This window comes from Poecilia mexicana, unplaced genomic scaffold, assembly GCF_051168715.1.
Source record: "Poecilia mexicana isolate PSO_F unplaced genomic scaffold, ASM5116871v1 scaffold_4, whole genome shotgun sequence".
Lineage (NCBI taxonomy): Eukaryota > Metazoa > Chordata > Actinopteri > Cyprinodontiformes > Poeciliidae > Poecilia > Poecilia mexicana.
In genome coordinates, this window is record NW_028263373.1 from 4,143,015 (window position 1) to 4,161,275 (window position 18,261).

The following is an 18,261-nucleotide window of genomic DNA, read 5'->3' on the forward strand; positions in this document are numbered from 1 at the left end:
GATAGTTGTTGCTGCAAAGGGAAAATGATTATATTTATGAAGTTGTTACTTTTCCACACTAACACAGATTGGTTTGGGAAAAAATAACATTTGAAAACTGCTTTTTTTTAATTGCTCATCTTTGCATGTTAGAATTTATTTACTGAAACAAAAAGTGTAAAAAAAACAACAACAAACAAAAAAAAAAAACAGATCAAATCTGTAAGAGGCCAAACCTATCTCAAAACCCTTACACAGCTGAAATAAATCTGAATTTTTAATGGGAGGCATACATTAAAATTTTGGCATGTATTTAGCATGAACCATTTTGCATCTTAATTTTATTTTCTTTGGACAGCAGGACATGTTGCATACATCAACATTCTAACTAATTTTATATTCATATATCAAATCTGGTTGACATGAGCAAAGATTCCTGAACATTATTCAGTCATTTGTTCAGATATTGGTTGTGTAGGGGCAAGCAAAAATTGTTGAAGATAATACAAAAACTATAGAGCGTCATCTTTACCAAGAACATACACACACAAAAAAAGCAAAGCAGCAGACCTAGTACACTGAAATAAAATTAAACACGTTCACACAAGAAATCTGGTCTCTTTGTACTTTTCAAAGAAACTTGCATTTAAAAATCCAACTTAATAAAAGAGCAGCGAGAACGCAAAGTCACGCCACGAGAAAGAAGAAATGACAGTGTGGGAAATGGATCTGATTACCAAAAACAGTTTAGATGCCTATGGAATGATAGCATGTCATAATTACAGGGAGCGAGTCCCAGACATCAATGGAGAAAAACATGAAGCACTCATCGCCAGCTTTGAAAGATAAGACTAAACCGATCATTTCATACTGGGAAAGTGAGGCAGTTACTGCTAACCCTATTGGGTTTTAATTAGCTGCAGCAGAATCCATCACTGAACACATCAGTATGATCTCTGCTGGAGACAGAGGGCAGCAGCATGCATGAAAAAAACAAAAACAAAAAAAAAACAGACGGACAGAAAAAGAAAAATAAGTGATTAGAGGACGAATCTGCAGCCATCATGGATGCCAGTCCTCCAGCACCATCACTTTTTATGAATGTGTTTCTGATGTATGCATGTTTAAGCAAAGAGGTTGTGTGGGTGGGGTGGGGTTTCAAAGTAGCACCATACTGTTACCATAGAAACATGGGTCTTTGAAGTCTTTTGGCCCCCTTTTTTTTCTTTTTTTTTTTTGCAGCTGGATCTGCTCTGCTCCTGGCCCCCTTCTCTCCCACCATCCTCTCCGCTCTCCTTCAGCTGCATCAAAAATTTCTCTCTTTGAAGACTTAAGCCGATTGCAAGTCAAACGCAGAGCTATTTCTGGCTCTATTCAAGACGTGAGGCTGAGGCTTTGTGCAGGGCTGTGTTTGACATCTCCATGTAGGAAAGACGAGGGGAAAAAGGGCAGCAGAAAACCTGTAGAAATGGTTGTGTTCACACAACAAATGGACAGTGTATGATCACTAAGGTGATTCGTGTTCCTGAGGCATACGTTCACATGCTAACAACATGCATGCAAGAACAGACACGGACCTTCAGAAAAGATTTCTAAAGGAATGGGAAGTGGAGGAGGTGATGAAAGGATGGGAGAGGAGAGGAGTAAAAGAGAATATGAAAAGAGGATGGGAAAAAGAAAAAGGAGGGAAGTTAACATCTATTACTCAGGTTAGTAAATTAACTGATACCTTCAGTGTTCACACCACAACACAATCATTCATTTATTTGACTTTCTGGCGACATTACTTCATGGGTGTGTCTTGAAGTTACAAAGAGTCCATTCATGATAAATCCAGTAAGTAATTTAGTTTAAAACACATTAACAGGCCAATTTCAAGTGATTAAATTAAAAAGATCTTGTTTTTGATATTTCGTATCCAACAAATATGTCTAATAAATGCAAATAAAAAAGCTGTTTTATATTCGTTTCATTCATTAAGAGAAACAAAAGCAATCCAAACCAACCTGGCCCGCTGTGAAAAGTAATTGCCTCCTACAGCTCGCATTGTACCACATTTGGAGCAAGCAACCACTATCAAGTGTTCCTCGACCATGGAAAGTATGTCTGGACTTTGACTAGGCCACTGCAACGGCTTAATTTTTCTGTTTTTAGTGGATTTGCCATTGTAATTTGTATCACTGTCCTGCTTCACAATGCAAACTAAACTTTCTCTTTCATTCATCAATGGAGAGCAGAATTCACGGTTCTGTGAAGCTGCCCAGAGTCTGAAGGAGCCAAGCAGCACCAGACCATTACACCATCACCACCATGCTTGATTGTCTCCATTTTGGTCTTTTTCTGAAAAACTGAGCTAGTTCATAAAATGCTGTGACATGGAGACATTCCAGAAGGTTCTAGTCTTGTCCTGTCAGTCAGAAGAATAATTTACTAAAAGTCTTCTGGGAGAACATATCTCCCATTTTCTGGGACATGGGTCTGACATTTGGAATATCAAAGATGTATGAAGAGGATGGTCTGGGCAAAAGTGGTCATCAAATAATGGATGACAACAGAAAAATCTGGGAAAACAACTTCAAAATGATTATGTCTGGTTATGAAACTGAAATCGTATTATCACATCAGATTTATGGTAATGGTGAGAATTTCAATAACGTGAAGCATGCGTGGAAAGTTGATGAAATAACTGTGCTGTTTACCACACTATCCGTCTCAAATTAAGCTCATAAAATATAAGCTGATGAAAGTTTCAGCACAGACTGTTGCTCAACGCTTCATCAAACGTTGTCCTCAAATGCTGTATATCTTCTCAGGATAGGGGTTGCTGGAAGGATAGCTGAGATCAAGCTTTTTGCTATTCAGGATATTCTTATAATCAATCTCTTCTGGTTATTAACCGATCCTTTGGTTTATTCCAAAAATCATTAGGATCCATGAAGAACAAATCCAGGGATCCAGCCAATCCTCCCTCCATGTGCCCCAGGCTAGGTGGGGCCCCAACATGGAGCCAGATCCCAGATTTTAGAGTTGAGTGGAACCAGACTGAACGTTTTGCTGGAAATGCGCTGAAGCAGAGAAAGGGGATTGAATAAAGAGTGGCAGGCCTTCCTTGCCCTTGGAGCCCCTCCACTGACGCACACAGATGGAACGCATTAGCCTCCATTCCACAGCATAGCTGGATGGATTATTAGATAGAGTCTGACTGGAGCAGGGAGAGAGGCGTGGAGGGTATGAATCTGGGAGGAGAGAAAAGAACTGAGGGAGTGGAAATCTGTTCATTTCACTGCAGATTAAAAGTATATTTACTTACTGATTATTATTTTTGTAGCATAATGTAATTAGGCAGGAAGAATGTCATTTTTTGCACAAATGGTTGCTATTTTATTATCTTGGACTGCAACATACTTTTTTATACGCATTTGCACCATTTTAAGGGGAGATTTATTTGCCAAGCGCCATTTTTGAACCTAATCCAGGAGCCATTTATGCACTCCCAGACTGTAAATAACACACACGTTATGTGTGTACCAAATGGCCCATGCTCTAAGATGTGTATCTCTAATGACACAACAGAACTTTAACTTCATGGAATGTGAAATGTAGCCTTTAACTCAACTAATTTAATAAGACTGTGTGTTTGCAGACACATAGATCTAATTAGGTCTCTGTGTGTTTCAAACAGGAAAAAAAAAATCCCTCTGTTCTATTCCAGCTTTACTAAATCAACACATTGAAAACATTTCTAGTGCAGTTGAAGAAACTATAAGAAGTGTTTTGGTGCGTTTCCTGCTCAGCACATACAGTAGTATACAAAATAATCTAAGAATCTATTTTCCAGTTTGGGTCATTTTCTCCAGCAAGTAATGAAAGAAAATTTTCTTTTAACATTTAACATCTGTCTGTTTGAAATTCACCATATCATGGTGGCTAACCCACATCTTTTTTGAAGTACCAATCTTTCAGTCCCAGTTGATTAGAATAGTTGACTTAGGAAAGACTGTTAGAACTATTTGTGGGTTTTGTTTTTATTCTATTCACATGAATCATTGTCCTGCATGTTTTGAATGTCTCTGCTCCAGCATAACTAATTAAAATGATTACATTACTTGATAACTGCATCACTGACAGGTCAAGTAAAGTCACTGTTCAGTTAAATTTGTTTTTGTCTTTACTTTTATAATCTGTTTAAATATTCATGACATGAACAACTTAATTTGATGATTTGCAAATGGGAAAAACAAAAATCTCTTATAAGGGCAAATGAAAGGACAGACTTTATGATGGACCTGAGCTTTGTCAAAGTCCATAGTCGGGTAAATTAAACTATTCATTGGTGTTCACTTCACATCATTCACAGACTTCTCCCCTCCTCCTCCCTTCTCTAAGGTCACTATGTGGCAGCGCAGACAGCGTAGGTCAAGCGCTTGTCAACCCCTTGGACAAAAACAGCTCATGTTCCCCAACAGTCAGCGGCTTGTTAGAGGCATCTGACAGAACTGACCGGACCGAGGCTGCAGCGAAACAGAATCTTTGAATTTCAACCCCCTGCTACCAATACACCCGGTTGTGCATTCAAAGTCTTTATTTTTAAATCAAAAGGTCTTCATACAGGCTCATAGGTGTAATTAATTGGGGATTCAGTTGATGGTGTCATGTGTTGTCATTGGGACTTGACTGAGCACCAGGCATGAGCCAGGCAGAATTATGTAAAAGGTGAAGTTCGGTAATATATAAAAAAATTACAAAACTTACAACACAAAAGAACGAAGGCAGCAGGAAATCCAAATCTTGAGACAGAACCAGGGAAAAACTGGAAATATAAAACAGAAGATTCCAGCAATGACTAGCAACAAGAAAATAAAGTGTTGAAGTTGGGAGGAATGATCAGTACAACAAACAACAGGTGAGTCTAGTTAACTGAATGTGCTGCAGGTGAAGCAGAACCTAAATTGGAGATACACAGAAAAATATAAACATTACAAAAAAAAAAAAAAAAAAGAAAAAGCCAAAAAAATGATTGACATGGATACAGTGAAGCACAGTTTGAATGAGTTCCTATGGTACTTTAACTGGTAACATCAAGAGAAAAACATGATCAACTTGTTTTTACTAACGTTACATTAATAAAGGTAACAGTTAAACTCCATGGTTTTCTGACCCCATTTCTGTTGTGGCAGCATTCCCCATCCTTCCCAGACAAGCTGAGCACAGCATCATTCCACCCGAGTTGATACTTTGCTGAAACACCTTCAATTCTTGGGAGCATGTCAGATGTATCTCCTGCACATTTAGTCACTGACATTTTGCTGATTGTTCTCAGAAAAATGGATCAAGACCAGTAAAACTGGATGGAGATCTTTTTAAAGGTTGTTTACAGAAGTCCGCACCAAAATCCAAATCTCAGTTGGGTTTAGATGTGGACTTTGACTGGGTTACTCTGACACACACCTTTACTTTGATCTAAACTATTCGATTGCAGCTCTGCTTCTAGATTTAGATTGTTAGCTTGCGTGAAGAAGAATCTCTCCCTCATCCTCAAGTGCAGCCTGTAACAGATTTTTATCTCTATTAATCTTCCTTTCTTTCAACTGTGGCTTTCCTCTTGCCCCTTTCTCATAAATGCCAGAAGAGGACTCTACAAACTGTTGCTGCATCCAGCTGAGCTCTGGATCTCAGCAGCCTCTCCAGAGTTATTACGGGCCATATGGCACCTTCTCTAATACTCTCCTGCTTCCAGTTTAGGTGAACATTTTGCAGTTGTGCCATACACTTTCTACTTTCACACTGTAGATTGAACACCGTTCCTTGAGATGATCAAAATTTGGGATATTATTTGAGATCTTAAGTTTATTTTACATACTTCTACAACTTTATTCCTGACCTGTCTGCCGAGTTCCTTGGCCTCCATGATGCTGTTTATTGAAGTCTGAGGTCTTACCAGGACAGCTGGATCTATAAAGGTTAAATCACACACAATTGGACGTAACTTACTATTTAAGTACAATTAGATGCTCTGGATTGTATTTTGTGGTGTCAGAGTAATGGGGTGAATAAGTTCAAGGGGGTATGAATTATTTTTCTAGACGTTGATCTCTCTCTTTAATACTCTGTTATTCCCATAAATCCTTTCTCTATGGAAATATTTCAGCATGTTGATCCTCCTGCTACATAAAGCACATTAAAGACCATCTTCAATGGGCCTAATGGGGGTTCTACAGCAGATTGTGCCCTCAAGGCTCGCGTGTCACCACTTAGAAAGGAGTGTCTGCTCTAACTATTTACATTTGTAGAGGGACACACCCATTTAACATTCATCACTCAGGCGATACAGGGAGCCTGGCACGTGTATGCTGAGGTAGAAGAGATGAATTTGGGGAAATTTCATTCTGTTTAAGAACTATTCTCTTAGAAGTTGGTAATGCATTTGTTTCTTGTTTAAGATACCAGAACTTCCAATGAAGTAGGAAAAAAGAGAATATCAAGGAAATTGTTTGAGGCAGAAACACTAAATAAGGAGATCTGGATCGATGCAGTGCCTGATATTTATGCTATGGAAAAGCCAACCACTTTCTGTAGATTTGAACTGAATAAATTTGAGAAACTGGGGAAGGGATGACTGAAGCATATTAAACCGATAAGATAAGTTAGATAAGTTTATGTACTTTTTTTTTTTACCATCCGTTTTTTTTTTTTTAGTTAATTTTATAGATGTTCTTTGGATTGTTTGTTTTTTAATCCTCTTTCTGTATAGTTTTTTTGTTATAAACAAAAGAATGGAAATTAGAAGTTGTGATAAACTAACATGAGGCCAAACATGTCAAGAATTAGACAACATACATTTAACTTTTGTTCTGTGGAGTGTAACATCAATCATAAACAAATAACTTGTAGTGAAACATTTTCTATTCTAACACTGCAACGGATACCAATAAATGCGTATAATCTTTGTGTACATGTCGAATAAAAAGCATCTCTGCCTGAGCTTTAACAGAAAAAAAATTAAATAAAATCACGCATGAGTAAGCACAGCAGAACATTACACTAGATTTTTTCCCCCCAATGTGGTTACGTTCTTTCTGCTCCAATATCATTTCCAGCTGCTCAGAGGCCAACATTTTTTAAACAGCTGAACAGCGCCACCCCCTGTCCAATAATGGCCACCGCAGTAAAAACAAGAAAATTCATAGACATGGAAATTTGCTGACACCTTGTGGATTTGTGTTTACATTACACTTACAAAGAACTCGGAGAGAACTTTAACCAACATCATTTAATAATAATAATGATTTTTGCAATACAAAAACACCTGTGCAAAAATATTCAGACAAATTACAAAGATAAGGCTTAGCTTGGTCAATATGCGAGTAAACCTTATTTGACTATAAATCTGTGTTGGTTCTTGGAAGTAAATGACAAAAATAAAAAGGCAGATTTATGATGGTTTCGCCAACGAAACAAAACAAAAATAGACTTGATAAACATTCACAGTCTTGTGTACAAGTGGTTTTTGCACTCACACATCCGTTACGTGGTGGAAGTGAACAAACTCAGGTTTAGGTAGCTCCGTCTACTTTAGAAACAAAACAGAAACAAAACAAAAACAAAAAGAAGACAGACTTCTTAGACAGAGATAAAATTGTACTTCAAAACATTAAAAATTTCCAAAACGTGGAAAATGCTTTTATGGACAGTTAATTCAGTTGTTTCTTATTGAAATTCATAATGTAGAAATCGTTAAAGCAGTAAGAGGACACTGAATGGATCGAATAAACCTCAAAGTAAATACAGAATAATATTTATCATCTGCATTAATATAAATGTTATTTTGTTAGTAAAAAATCCTGTGCTGCACTTAAAACTCTCAAACGCAGCTGACTGATAGTCTGACACACACATTTGCGCACACACACAGCTGAGTGTATCTGTCTGAACATACACAGATTTTTGACAGTACAATCAATGATAAACTGCTTCTCAAGGTATCATAACCCTTAAAAAATTCAACAAAGGCTTCATATTTAGTAATTGATTGACATTACCACCCAACAAAAAGAGAGGACAGAGTTCACCATTTACACAACACACTTCTTCATTTTGGAAAAAAATATCAGAGAGAATCTAAGCCATTTTTCAATACATTGAAAATAAATACAGATGTGGAGAAAACTTGACATATTTGAAATGATTTGTTTTTCCACCACAGCGATTCCTGGGCCACTTACTTGTTACCCTGCATGCCAAAACACTAAATGCTAGATCAACAGAATGTGGTGCATGGATGTAATCAATGAAAAAAATCTTTCAGAGCCAGAAAACCCCTCTCAAACACATGATGACATCCAATACTATCGTTTCTCGCACATAAACAGCAGACCCTAAAATGTTACTAAGTGACGTCGTCTGGTAGAGGCACTTTGCGTTTTACAATTCAACTTCCAACATTACTATCCTGGATGATAATTCCTGTCTCAAACCGTAAAAAATAATAGTGAAGAAGCACAATTACAAGTCTGGAAAGCAATGATTTACTTTTTTTAAATAAGGCATCAAAACATGTTCAGTCAAAGGAATATCTAAATGGTTGTGTTGGAATAAGAGTTTAAAGGGATAGTTTAGTTTTCAAAGTTATTTAATGTGGTCAAAGAAATCTCAATTTTGATAAAACAGAAAAACTAAATCTCATTAAGGAGGTAAGTTAACAGAAAACATCCAACATAAGACAACTTGTATGCTTTCATAGGAGATTGAAGACAAACTCCTGTGAAAGTGGGACATCGAGGAAAATGGCTGTGACTGTGTCATTTTTTTCTCTTTTTTAGTTCAATGGGAGATTTTGCAACGATTTCTAAAAATAAATCCCCTCAGAAATACCAAAGACATTCCTTATGAATAAAATGTAAAAATACAATAAAAGCTAGTTGTTGTTTTTGTTTTTTGGTCTAAAACTGTTGTCGTTTTTTTCTTCAACATTGTTTTCACTTCACCAACTTTTACCAACTTGGAAGAAATAGTACAAAAAACCCCCCAACAAAAAACAATTTCTTCCAACTGGTCAAAACACAAACCAGTATAAAGCGTTTGGAAAGCAAACTGCCCTTTGCCAAATACAATTACACCTAATTCAACAATCACCACTTTCAAAAGTTTCTTTTCTTAAAGTCTTTTTACATCTCAGATTTTCCTAACAAAAAATGTAATTTGATTGATATAATTTGAATGTGTAGCTGCATTACACTAACTGCTACTGTGCCTGCTAAACGATCCCATTGCTGTTGAAATTGGTCCACCAAGAGTTGCTAATAGATCTTCTCTCTCTCTATTCCGTCCTAAACATTCTCTTAACATTTTTTTCCCATAACTACAATTTAATTTGACTGAGGCTGATAAAGTGTTTTTGTTTGGTTGAGAAAACAGCAACGTCATAAAAAAACGTGTCTTGGATCAGTTGCAAAAATGTTATAATTGAGTTTAGATTGTTGAAATTCAGACCAGTCTGGCTCCCATTTTGATTAGCTGGAAGTTTGACTCCTCCATGAGAGTTTCTTTCTAATTCTCCAAACTACAATGACTCTGACTACAATCAAATGACAAAAATGGCTTTTTAAAAAAAAAAAACTAAACTACCTCCTTTAAATCTATATCCAACAACAAAATTGCTAGCTATGTAAAGGATGCATGTTATCTGGATCCTGATGCAACAAACTTCTTTGTTTTGAGCAACTCTGAGGTCAGTTTAAGCAGAGGGGAAGATGTTTTTTTTTTTTTTTTTTACAAAGAGAAAGTGTCATTCATGTTGAAAATGCAGATAAACAAACTAAAACAGAAAACATTCAGCTGTCATTTTCTAGGATATGTTATTAAATGGGATGCCCTCTGTGATTTTGTTGAAAGGCCTTGACAATAAAACATGAGCTCCATCCCAGTGGATGCCATCTAAATTTCACTGCAGAACTGCCAGCTCTCAGGAAGGCACAGAACCAGACACACTTGAGTCCTGAATCCAAAGGGTGGAGTAGGAAACCAGCATGTTGATCTTCTCACTGGAAGCCAACAGTCGGTCTTGCTTGACTAACCATTTTATTTCTTGAGTCGGTATGTGTATTCAGGAGCGTAGCTGCAAGGCACCCAAAGGAAGTCTCAAGAATGTTTATGTCTCTGTATGAAACAGTCCATTAAGAGAGACAGAGACTCACTGCCAGGGTCAAATAAGATCTGTTTAAACGGATGCAGGGTGGACTTGCTACTTTTTCTCGTTTTACCATCACACTGCTCGTCTTAAAAAGTTCTTTTGAATATATATTTATACGTATTTTCATCATTCACACAACACTTTTATGTACTGTATTTACAGAGATTACCATAGTAACATTGTTAAGCCATGATAATAAGTACACATTAAACAGTAAGGAAAGTCGGACATCTGTTTGCAATACTTATGCAGTTGCAGCAAAGTTTTTTGTTTGTTTTGTTTTTTTGTTTCTGCACAACCAGCAGTGTGTACAAGTCTGCATCTGCCTGGTCTCACTTTGACCAAAGATGAACTGTGATTCCCGCTCCCTGGCTGAGAGGCAGAGCTTCTCATGTATGGGAAGAGAGTGAACATACCTCTGCCTGTTTACAGGTCTGCGGTGATGACCGAGTCATTGTACATCAGCATGTCAGAGTCCGGAGTGAGTAGAGCTGCAGTTTGCGAACCGTGGTCAATCTGCGTCACCCCTTTTTGGGAAACTTGTCCGTAAACCTGGCCCTGCCCTCCGCCGTTTCCCGGCATGACGCAGTGAGACAGCAGCGGCGTGTTGGCCTCGTGGTTGGAGCCCGTGGTGGAAGGCACCCCGCTGACGTGACCCGTGCTGGTGGAGCCGCTGGCACTGCTGGGCGAGCGGCTCTTAGGAGGCGGCAGGTGGTGCTGGATTACTCTAGTGGGCGGAGCCGGAGCTGCAAAGTGAGCTGGGAAGGCTGCGTACCCCGGTGGGATGGGGTATCCATTGACGGGGATGAAGCGCTGATGGGTTTGGGGCACAGCCATCGGCGTCCAGGCCGGAATCGGACCCATCTGTCCCGGTGCAGGGATGGCCTGGGCGGGGTAGAGGTACCCGGCGGCGGTGGCAAAGCGGGGGTTGCTGAGGTTGCTGACGGGACTGGCGCTGAGCGAGGTTGTCTGGGTGGTGGCGTTGCCTCCTCCACCAGAGGGCGTGCTGGAGCTGGCATGGGAGGACAGCCCCTCCCACGCTCGCAGGCGGCTGTGGATGTCTTTGAAGCGCGGTCGTCGTGTGGGTCCTTCCTGCCAGCATTCCGTCATCAAACCATAAAACCTGAATAACGGGAGAAATAGGTAGTTATTTCCCAGTAACTACAGTCAGCATTAAAACTTAAACAGATGTTTTTATGGTGCAAAAAAGAAAAAGACATCTTAAATATTGTCTTTACACAAAATTGGAAAAAGTTTGCATCGGTGTTCACTGCCTGAGATCCTTTTCACCTTTTCATTTTACAATCACAAAGTATTTTTTATGGGTTTGTTACATTGTTTGTTACATTCCGAAGCCTTTTTCATTCGTATCCAGAGTTGGTAACTTCTTTTCCAGACTATTCCAAACAGTGTAAGAGCCAAATGAACAGTTAGAGCTATATCATCTCATCATAATACACTGTGCAGCAACACACCTTGGTGGGCAATCCTCAGGGCAGGGCAGCAGCTGCCTCTTTCTCACCATCTCCATCACTTCCTGGTTGGAGAAGCCGTAGTAGGGCTGCAGGCCGTAGCTGAAGAGCTCCCACAGCACCACCCCAAACGACCAGATGTCCGAGTCCGTGGTAAACTTCCCGTAGGCGATGGCCTCAGGGGGCATCCAGCGGATGGGCAGCAGAGTCTTGGGCCGGATGCAGTAGTAGTCGGAGGAGTAGATCTCTCTGGAGAGACCCAGGTCAGAAATCTTCACATGGAGCTGCTCACCGACTAAAATGTTCCTGGCTGCGAGGTCTTTATGGATGTAGAAGTGACTGGCTAGATATTCCATCCCTGCAGAAACCTAATTAAAGAAAAAGTGTAGGTAGTTATCCATTTATTTGCCACACAGTTATTGCCTTTAACATGTGAAATGTGAAGGGAAGAAAAAACAAACTGTGGTGAAAGTCGAAATAACATTTTTGAATTCATACAGAAATTACATTCAAAAACAAGGGAAAGTTTTATCAAGTTTTAATTGCCTGTATCATGTTGTGTTTGCCATTAAGTTTAAGAATGACTCCAGGCATGCAAAAATAATAAAAAACACGCATATTTGAATGTGTCATTTAAATCCACCTGTATGGCCATATGCAGAAAGTCTCCATGATCCAGGCTGGATTTTACAGTGCCGTCCTCATCACTGCTGCAGCCGACGTCAGAGTGCGGCGAACGCATGATCAGAAACTCGTGGAGGTCCCCTTGTGGCAGGAACTCGAACAGCATGCAGGCTGGCTGCTCCTGGGTAACCACACCGAGCAAACAGACCACGTTTGGGTGCTGAAGCTCCGTCAGCACGGTGGCCTCCTGCAACAGAAGACAGACGAGTGATAAAATTGACTGAATTTTTCTTTTTTAAATCTGTGTCAGGACATTTGTACCTAATAGTTGGTCATTTGTTTCAAATTGAGATATACCACAGCTTGCTGGACCAAGTTTTCTTTAAAAGCAGGCGCATCACCCAGTCAACCTTTAGTTTGAAAACTTTTTCAAGTGAAGTTGTCTTTTCATTAGTGATTTTAAGCAGTATGAAGTATTCCTTTAATTTATAAATAGAAATTAATAGAGGTATTGCAAAATAGATATATAAATAAAATTGAAACTACTTTCAATGGATAAGTTAACTAGAAAGGATAACATGTACACTAAAGTGAAAAATCACTGAGGACAGTTATTCACCTGTTGGAAGTCTGTCCAGTGCTGGGCGGTGGAAATATCCTTCAGGGTCTTAATGGCCACCAGCTGTGCCTGGTCCATGCCTGGCAGGTACAGATGACCCTTGTAGATCTTCCCCAACGTGCATTCCCCAAGCTCCTCCATGAAACGCACCGCTGACAGGGGAAGCTCTTTGGCTTTACTCTGTGAAGACAAGCGGAAGTTAAAATCAACGAGTTGCGCAAAGGTGGCAGAAAAACCAGGTCATTATTTTCGGATTCTGACAGCCCAGTTACACCAAAGCCGAAGGTGTAAAATTAAGAGGAGGAAAATAAATCTCCCAGGCAATTTATAATTGCTCAAGTCCATTACATCACCACCCAATAATTCCTCTTACAGTTTTGTGAAAGCGGCGAGGGACATTTTTGAAATCCAGCCACATTTCCTGTGATGAAAAATGTGATTTGGCTCTCAGCTTAAGCAGCATTTGGGGAAAATTAACTCTCAAGTCAGTTTACTTAAAAAAAATCCACAGCAGAAATAACAGAAAACACTGTTAGGTTAATTGTGCAGGAGGGCTTTGTGTGCCACATTCTTATTGGGGCATGCCATAGCAATGCATAGGGAGAGCAGTGACTGACCTGCGAAGCAGGTCAGTCACTGCCTCCATGCATTGCATGGCAGGCACCTATTAATCTACACCCAATAGAACGCCTGGATATTATTATTATTATAACAACTTCTTCCATTACCGTTAATGCGGCTCGTACCGCTGCGTGCCCACCCACAAAAGTGGTATCAAAACGTGTGTCTCGATCCCGGCATTGGAGCTATTATTTTTATTGGGGATCGGAGTTACGACGGCGACGTAAAAAGCGAAAAACGAGCGAAATTTCCAACTGCCGAAACCTTAGAGTGTAACTGAAACCAACTGCCGCTTTTTAGAGTGAGAAAAAGAGTGGAATTTTGACCCCAAAATAATTTTGAAATTGCTCTCATGGGTGCAAAAATTGCTCTATTGGTATGAAAGTTGGTCATGACATTGATACGTATGCCTGCTCCGGTAAAATGTTTTCAAAATTTCCCTAGGGCTTACGGTTTTCGGTCCAGGTGCTTCAGAGCAAAGTTTTGGGACAGGGTAACTGACGTTCCTCCCCAGTGTTTTACATATATTTCTGAAAAATCTCTGAGCTCAACGCACACCATTTTTCTCTCATCACTGCAATTACTGTGATTGAGCTACAGATATGAATCGCGGTACTAAATGAGACGACAAATAGCCCTCTCATATGCTTCAAACGGTTTTTGGATCGGGCTTACGGATCCCGAACGGGAAGCAGTTGTTCGGACTGCTTTTTTCATTAAAACTGACTGGGTGTCTCATAAAGATAGATAAAGTCTCTGACACACACGCAGGGCAGTTTCATCACCATAGCAACAGAATGCAGAGATAGGGAGAACTGCTGGTTGGACTACAAAGACTCTGTAGTTCTAAATATGGCGGAACACTTTAATACAGAGGGCAGAGCAGAAGGTCAGAACTACAACATGGCGGAACACTCAATTATTACAGAGGAGGCCTCAGCTGGCAGTTCGAACTACTTCCTGTTTTGGGCATTATACAGGTAGATTAACCAAACCACTGTTACACATTGGATTAGTGTGGTTATGAAAATTAAGTTTACTGAAAGTTTCAAAATAAAACTCTGAAAATTGCACTGACAAAAGTGCATCGCCGTAGGCGATGCAAAAATGAAAATCTTTTTTTTAATGTTTTTTTTTCTCAGGATAGTGAACTGCCTTGCGCAGCAAGGCAGTTCATTAACATTAGCATTTCATGGTTGTCTCAAAGATAGAAATCCTTCCCCAGCTTTCTGTCTCACACCCACAGCAGTTGGCTGAGGGCCAATCGCTATAGCAACAGAATCCAGAGAAAGGAACTGCCATAACTGTAGTTCTATCTATGGCAAAGACTCAGTTAAAACAGAGGCCTGAGCAGCATGTCAGAACTACAACATGGCGGAACACTCAATTATTACAGAGGAGGAGTTGGCTGGTATTCTGAACTACTTGTGCTTTGAGCATCATATAACTGATTTAACCTGATCACTATTACACATGAAATTAGTGTGACCATTTCAAATGAAGCTTATTGAAAATTTTCAAAATAAAAGCCTTGACAATTTTTACATCATGTAATTGCTCTTTTTTGTGTTAGAAAACCGTTTTAACCAAACCACTGTTACACATGGGATTAGTGTTGCCATTTCAAATGAAGCTTACTGAAAGTTTCAAAATAAAAGCCTGCATACTCCCCTCACGTCAGTGCACCGACGCAGGCGGTGCAAAAATATTCTTCTTCTTTTATGTTTGCAGCAAGGCAGTTCATTAACATCAGCACAAACATTAGCATTTCACTGCCACCCACTAGTGCACTTCCTTGCACGCATTAGCATTTTAACTAAAATAAGCTTTTAGCCAATTTATTTACTTATTAGCCATGTTTAGAATACTGATTGGACTGAGTCAATGGGTGACATCATGGTGGTGATACCCCACATTCTACTGATACCATTCATGCTATTATTAGCATTTTGGCTAATTTTACCGTATGCAACATACTGAATGGTACAAGTACAGCTTAGTCCACATGCTTCTGACTCTCCACAGGTTATTGACTACATTGAAGCTTTCTTTAGCATTAATGCTAATTTTTTGCATCAGAACGCTTGATTAAAAACCGACGGGCACACTTTGGCATGCCCCTTAAAATTTCTGTGGAATTTTCTAGTTTTAATATGTATTGCTGTTGGTATTTACAAGCACAATACAAAAACATGGAAACAATGGCAAGAGTCTCATCTCCTTTTGGTAATACGTTTAATTAGTCAATGTGTTGTTTTGAAAACAGCCATCATTATGCACTTTGACCAGATCATCTATAGCCAGAACATTCATCATGAATGGTCAATGAATAATGTAATAATTATGTCATATTTGTATCACAGAAATCACACAAGATGAGGTCAACTACAGTTATAGTTTGAAAAAAATGTGGGACAACCTATAAAACTCAGCAATAGCAGGTTTATGTTATTCTTATTTCTATATGTGTGTTAGTATGGACATTAATGAAATGCAGTGAGGGTAAATTGCGTGTGTGTGTGTGTGTGTGTGTGTGTGTGCGTGCGTGTGCGTGTGTGTACGAGACAGAGCTCCTCTGGGGTGCGCAAGGTTAGATCTGAGAAAAGATGCAAAGTGAGCGAAGGTTGGCAGAGATTTTTAGATTCCAGGAACTCTGAGTTGAATAATGAAATTCCTCTGTAAGCGCGACACACACACACACACACACACACACACACGCACACACACACACACACACACACACACACTTACACACACACAGGTCAGCGTGAGCTCTGAGGGGGGTGTGATTATGTGCTGAATATTAGGAGAAAAGCAGATGTTTTCAGTTATGGGTTTGTTTCACCCCTTCTTTACTCCCACACCCAAAGCCTCAGATCCTCTTCACACCACCACAGGTTTGTGTGTGTGACTGTGAGTGTGTGTGTAAAACATGTGTGTCTAAAAGAATCATTAGAGGGTATGGCCCCTTCATGACCCTGAAAAACAAAGAAGCCTGATGAGCAGCACAGTTGCAGTTTCAAATAATGACTTAAATAAAACAAAAGAGGTTTAATTGGAAATAGTACTAGGAGATTCCCCTGCAAAAGCATTCATAACCTGGTTCACACAATTATGCACTACTTTCTGTTGGTCTATTACATAAAATTCCAATAAAACATATTGGATTTAATGAGTGAATGAATTGTCTTACAAAGCACTGTATGAGGATATTTGCAGCTTTAAAAAACTTGCAGACCTCATAAATTTCAAAATGTTAACCAACTGATAAAGGTGTCAACATACTTGTAAAAATTGTAGAATCTGAACTGGATAGCTTATCAAATGCAAACTTGTCACAACAAATAAAATACTTCCTTTCCTTTGATCTTCATGTTTTACTGATACATGTTTGAATCCAAACATACAGAGGAGTGTGTCCATTTTTTAGTAAGAGAAACATTTGTTCTTGCCAAAATCCCTTAAATAAACAAGTAACATTATTATACTCTGCTTATCTTAGTACTTATATTTTGACAAATGACTGTATAGATCATCACATAATCTCCTCTTCAACTGGTAAAAATGCTAAGAAAATGATAAACATAGATGGAATGGCTGAGAATGGCGACCTTCAAGTTAAGGCCCTGATGTGAGCTACATAATTTTAGTGCAAATCTGATGATCTGCACGACAAAGAGTCTCTGTGAGTCAAAGAGACTAAGATGGAAGGAGAGGACGTCAGAAGAAGAGCAAGAAGAAGATGGGATAAGTGAAAGCAGGAGTGTGAAGGGGAGCTGAGGAAAAACAGACAGTGGGAGAAAAATAAACAGAGCAAAGGAGCTGCAGCTGGACATTCCTGGACCTGCTGAGATCTGATGATAGAGATCTGAAGATTTGCCTCATGCAGGTCATTTCCACACACTGAACCTTGTAACCCTGGCATGCTGCGAAGCGTCCCAGCCAACGCACAGAGTGCTGCACCGGTGTTTTGACTTCTCTAGACTGCTCTTACAGACAAAGAGCAAAGGGGCTTTCTTTACGAGAAGTTGCAATCGGGTCCAAAAAATGCAGTTCAGGTTAAAGTACTTTATTAAATTAATGTGTGTTACTCAGACTGGGGTCTTATGATTTGTCTAAGATGTGAGAGTGGAAATCTGGAGGGCACTCCATCAGAGGTGTTCAGGGGTGCAAGTGTTTTTCTGAAAGTAATGTCCTTTAAAATGTCATTTTTAGGCACATTTTATGTAAATACACACCAACCGTAGTAAAGGTTGGTGTGTACCCCAAACAGCACTCCGAAACAACAAGAAAATCTTACATCCAATCATGTTTGAATATAATACAATTTCATTAGATGTCTTTTTTCCCCCCAACTCCAAATAAATAAATTACAGCAGAGAAAGAGCATTTACCCCGTAGCCATGTCGTGTGTTGGGATGTGTCATACCTTTGGTTTGTAGGCAGTCGTGAGCATAGACATCTCAACGTTTTGACCTCGGACTGGTTTCGGTGGACGAGCAGCTGGGGGCCTGGAAGACTTCTGGTTGTTGCGGCACACGCAGATGAAGAAGAAAAGCAAAACTATGGCCAACGGGATCGACACACTGGGAACTAAAATCTTGAGGATATCTATGCTGCCACCTGACTTATCTTTATGGTCTGAAAAAGAACAACAACAAAAAAAAGTGTTTATGGCACAACTATGCTCTATGGCAAAGTTATTTATAATGGCAATTCTGTCGATCTTTTCTTTTAGAAGTACACTCAGTAGTTTT

At 39.4% G+C, this 18,261-nt stretch overlaps 1 protein-coding gene across 1 annotated transcript in view; it reads right to left on the reverse strand.

Annotated features, from left to right (window-relative positions):
* Window positions 1-7,230: 7,230 nt before the first annotated feature.
* The window catches only part of ror1 (receptor tyrosine kinase-like orphan receptor 1), a 139,634-nt gene continuing 128,603 nt past the window's right edge, over window positions 7,231-18,261 (reverse strand). Inside the window, exons 8-12 of the mRNA XM_088004827.1 lie at window positions 17,934-18,145; window positions 12,884-13,063; window positions 12,284-12,511; window positions 11,644-12,008; window positions 7,231-11,291 (exon numbers count right to left, since the gene is read on the reverse strand). Of these exons, the coding sequence (XP_087860953.1) occupies window positions 10,595-11,291; window positions 11,644-12,008; window positions 12,284-12,511; window positions 12,884-13,063; window positions 17,934-18,145 (1,682 nt within the window). The 3' untranslated portion in view covers window positions 7,231-10,594. The remainder of the gene's footprint in view (window positions 11,292-11,643; window positions 12,009-12,283; window positions 12,512-12,883; window positions 13,064-17,933; window positions 18,146-18,261) is intronic.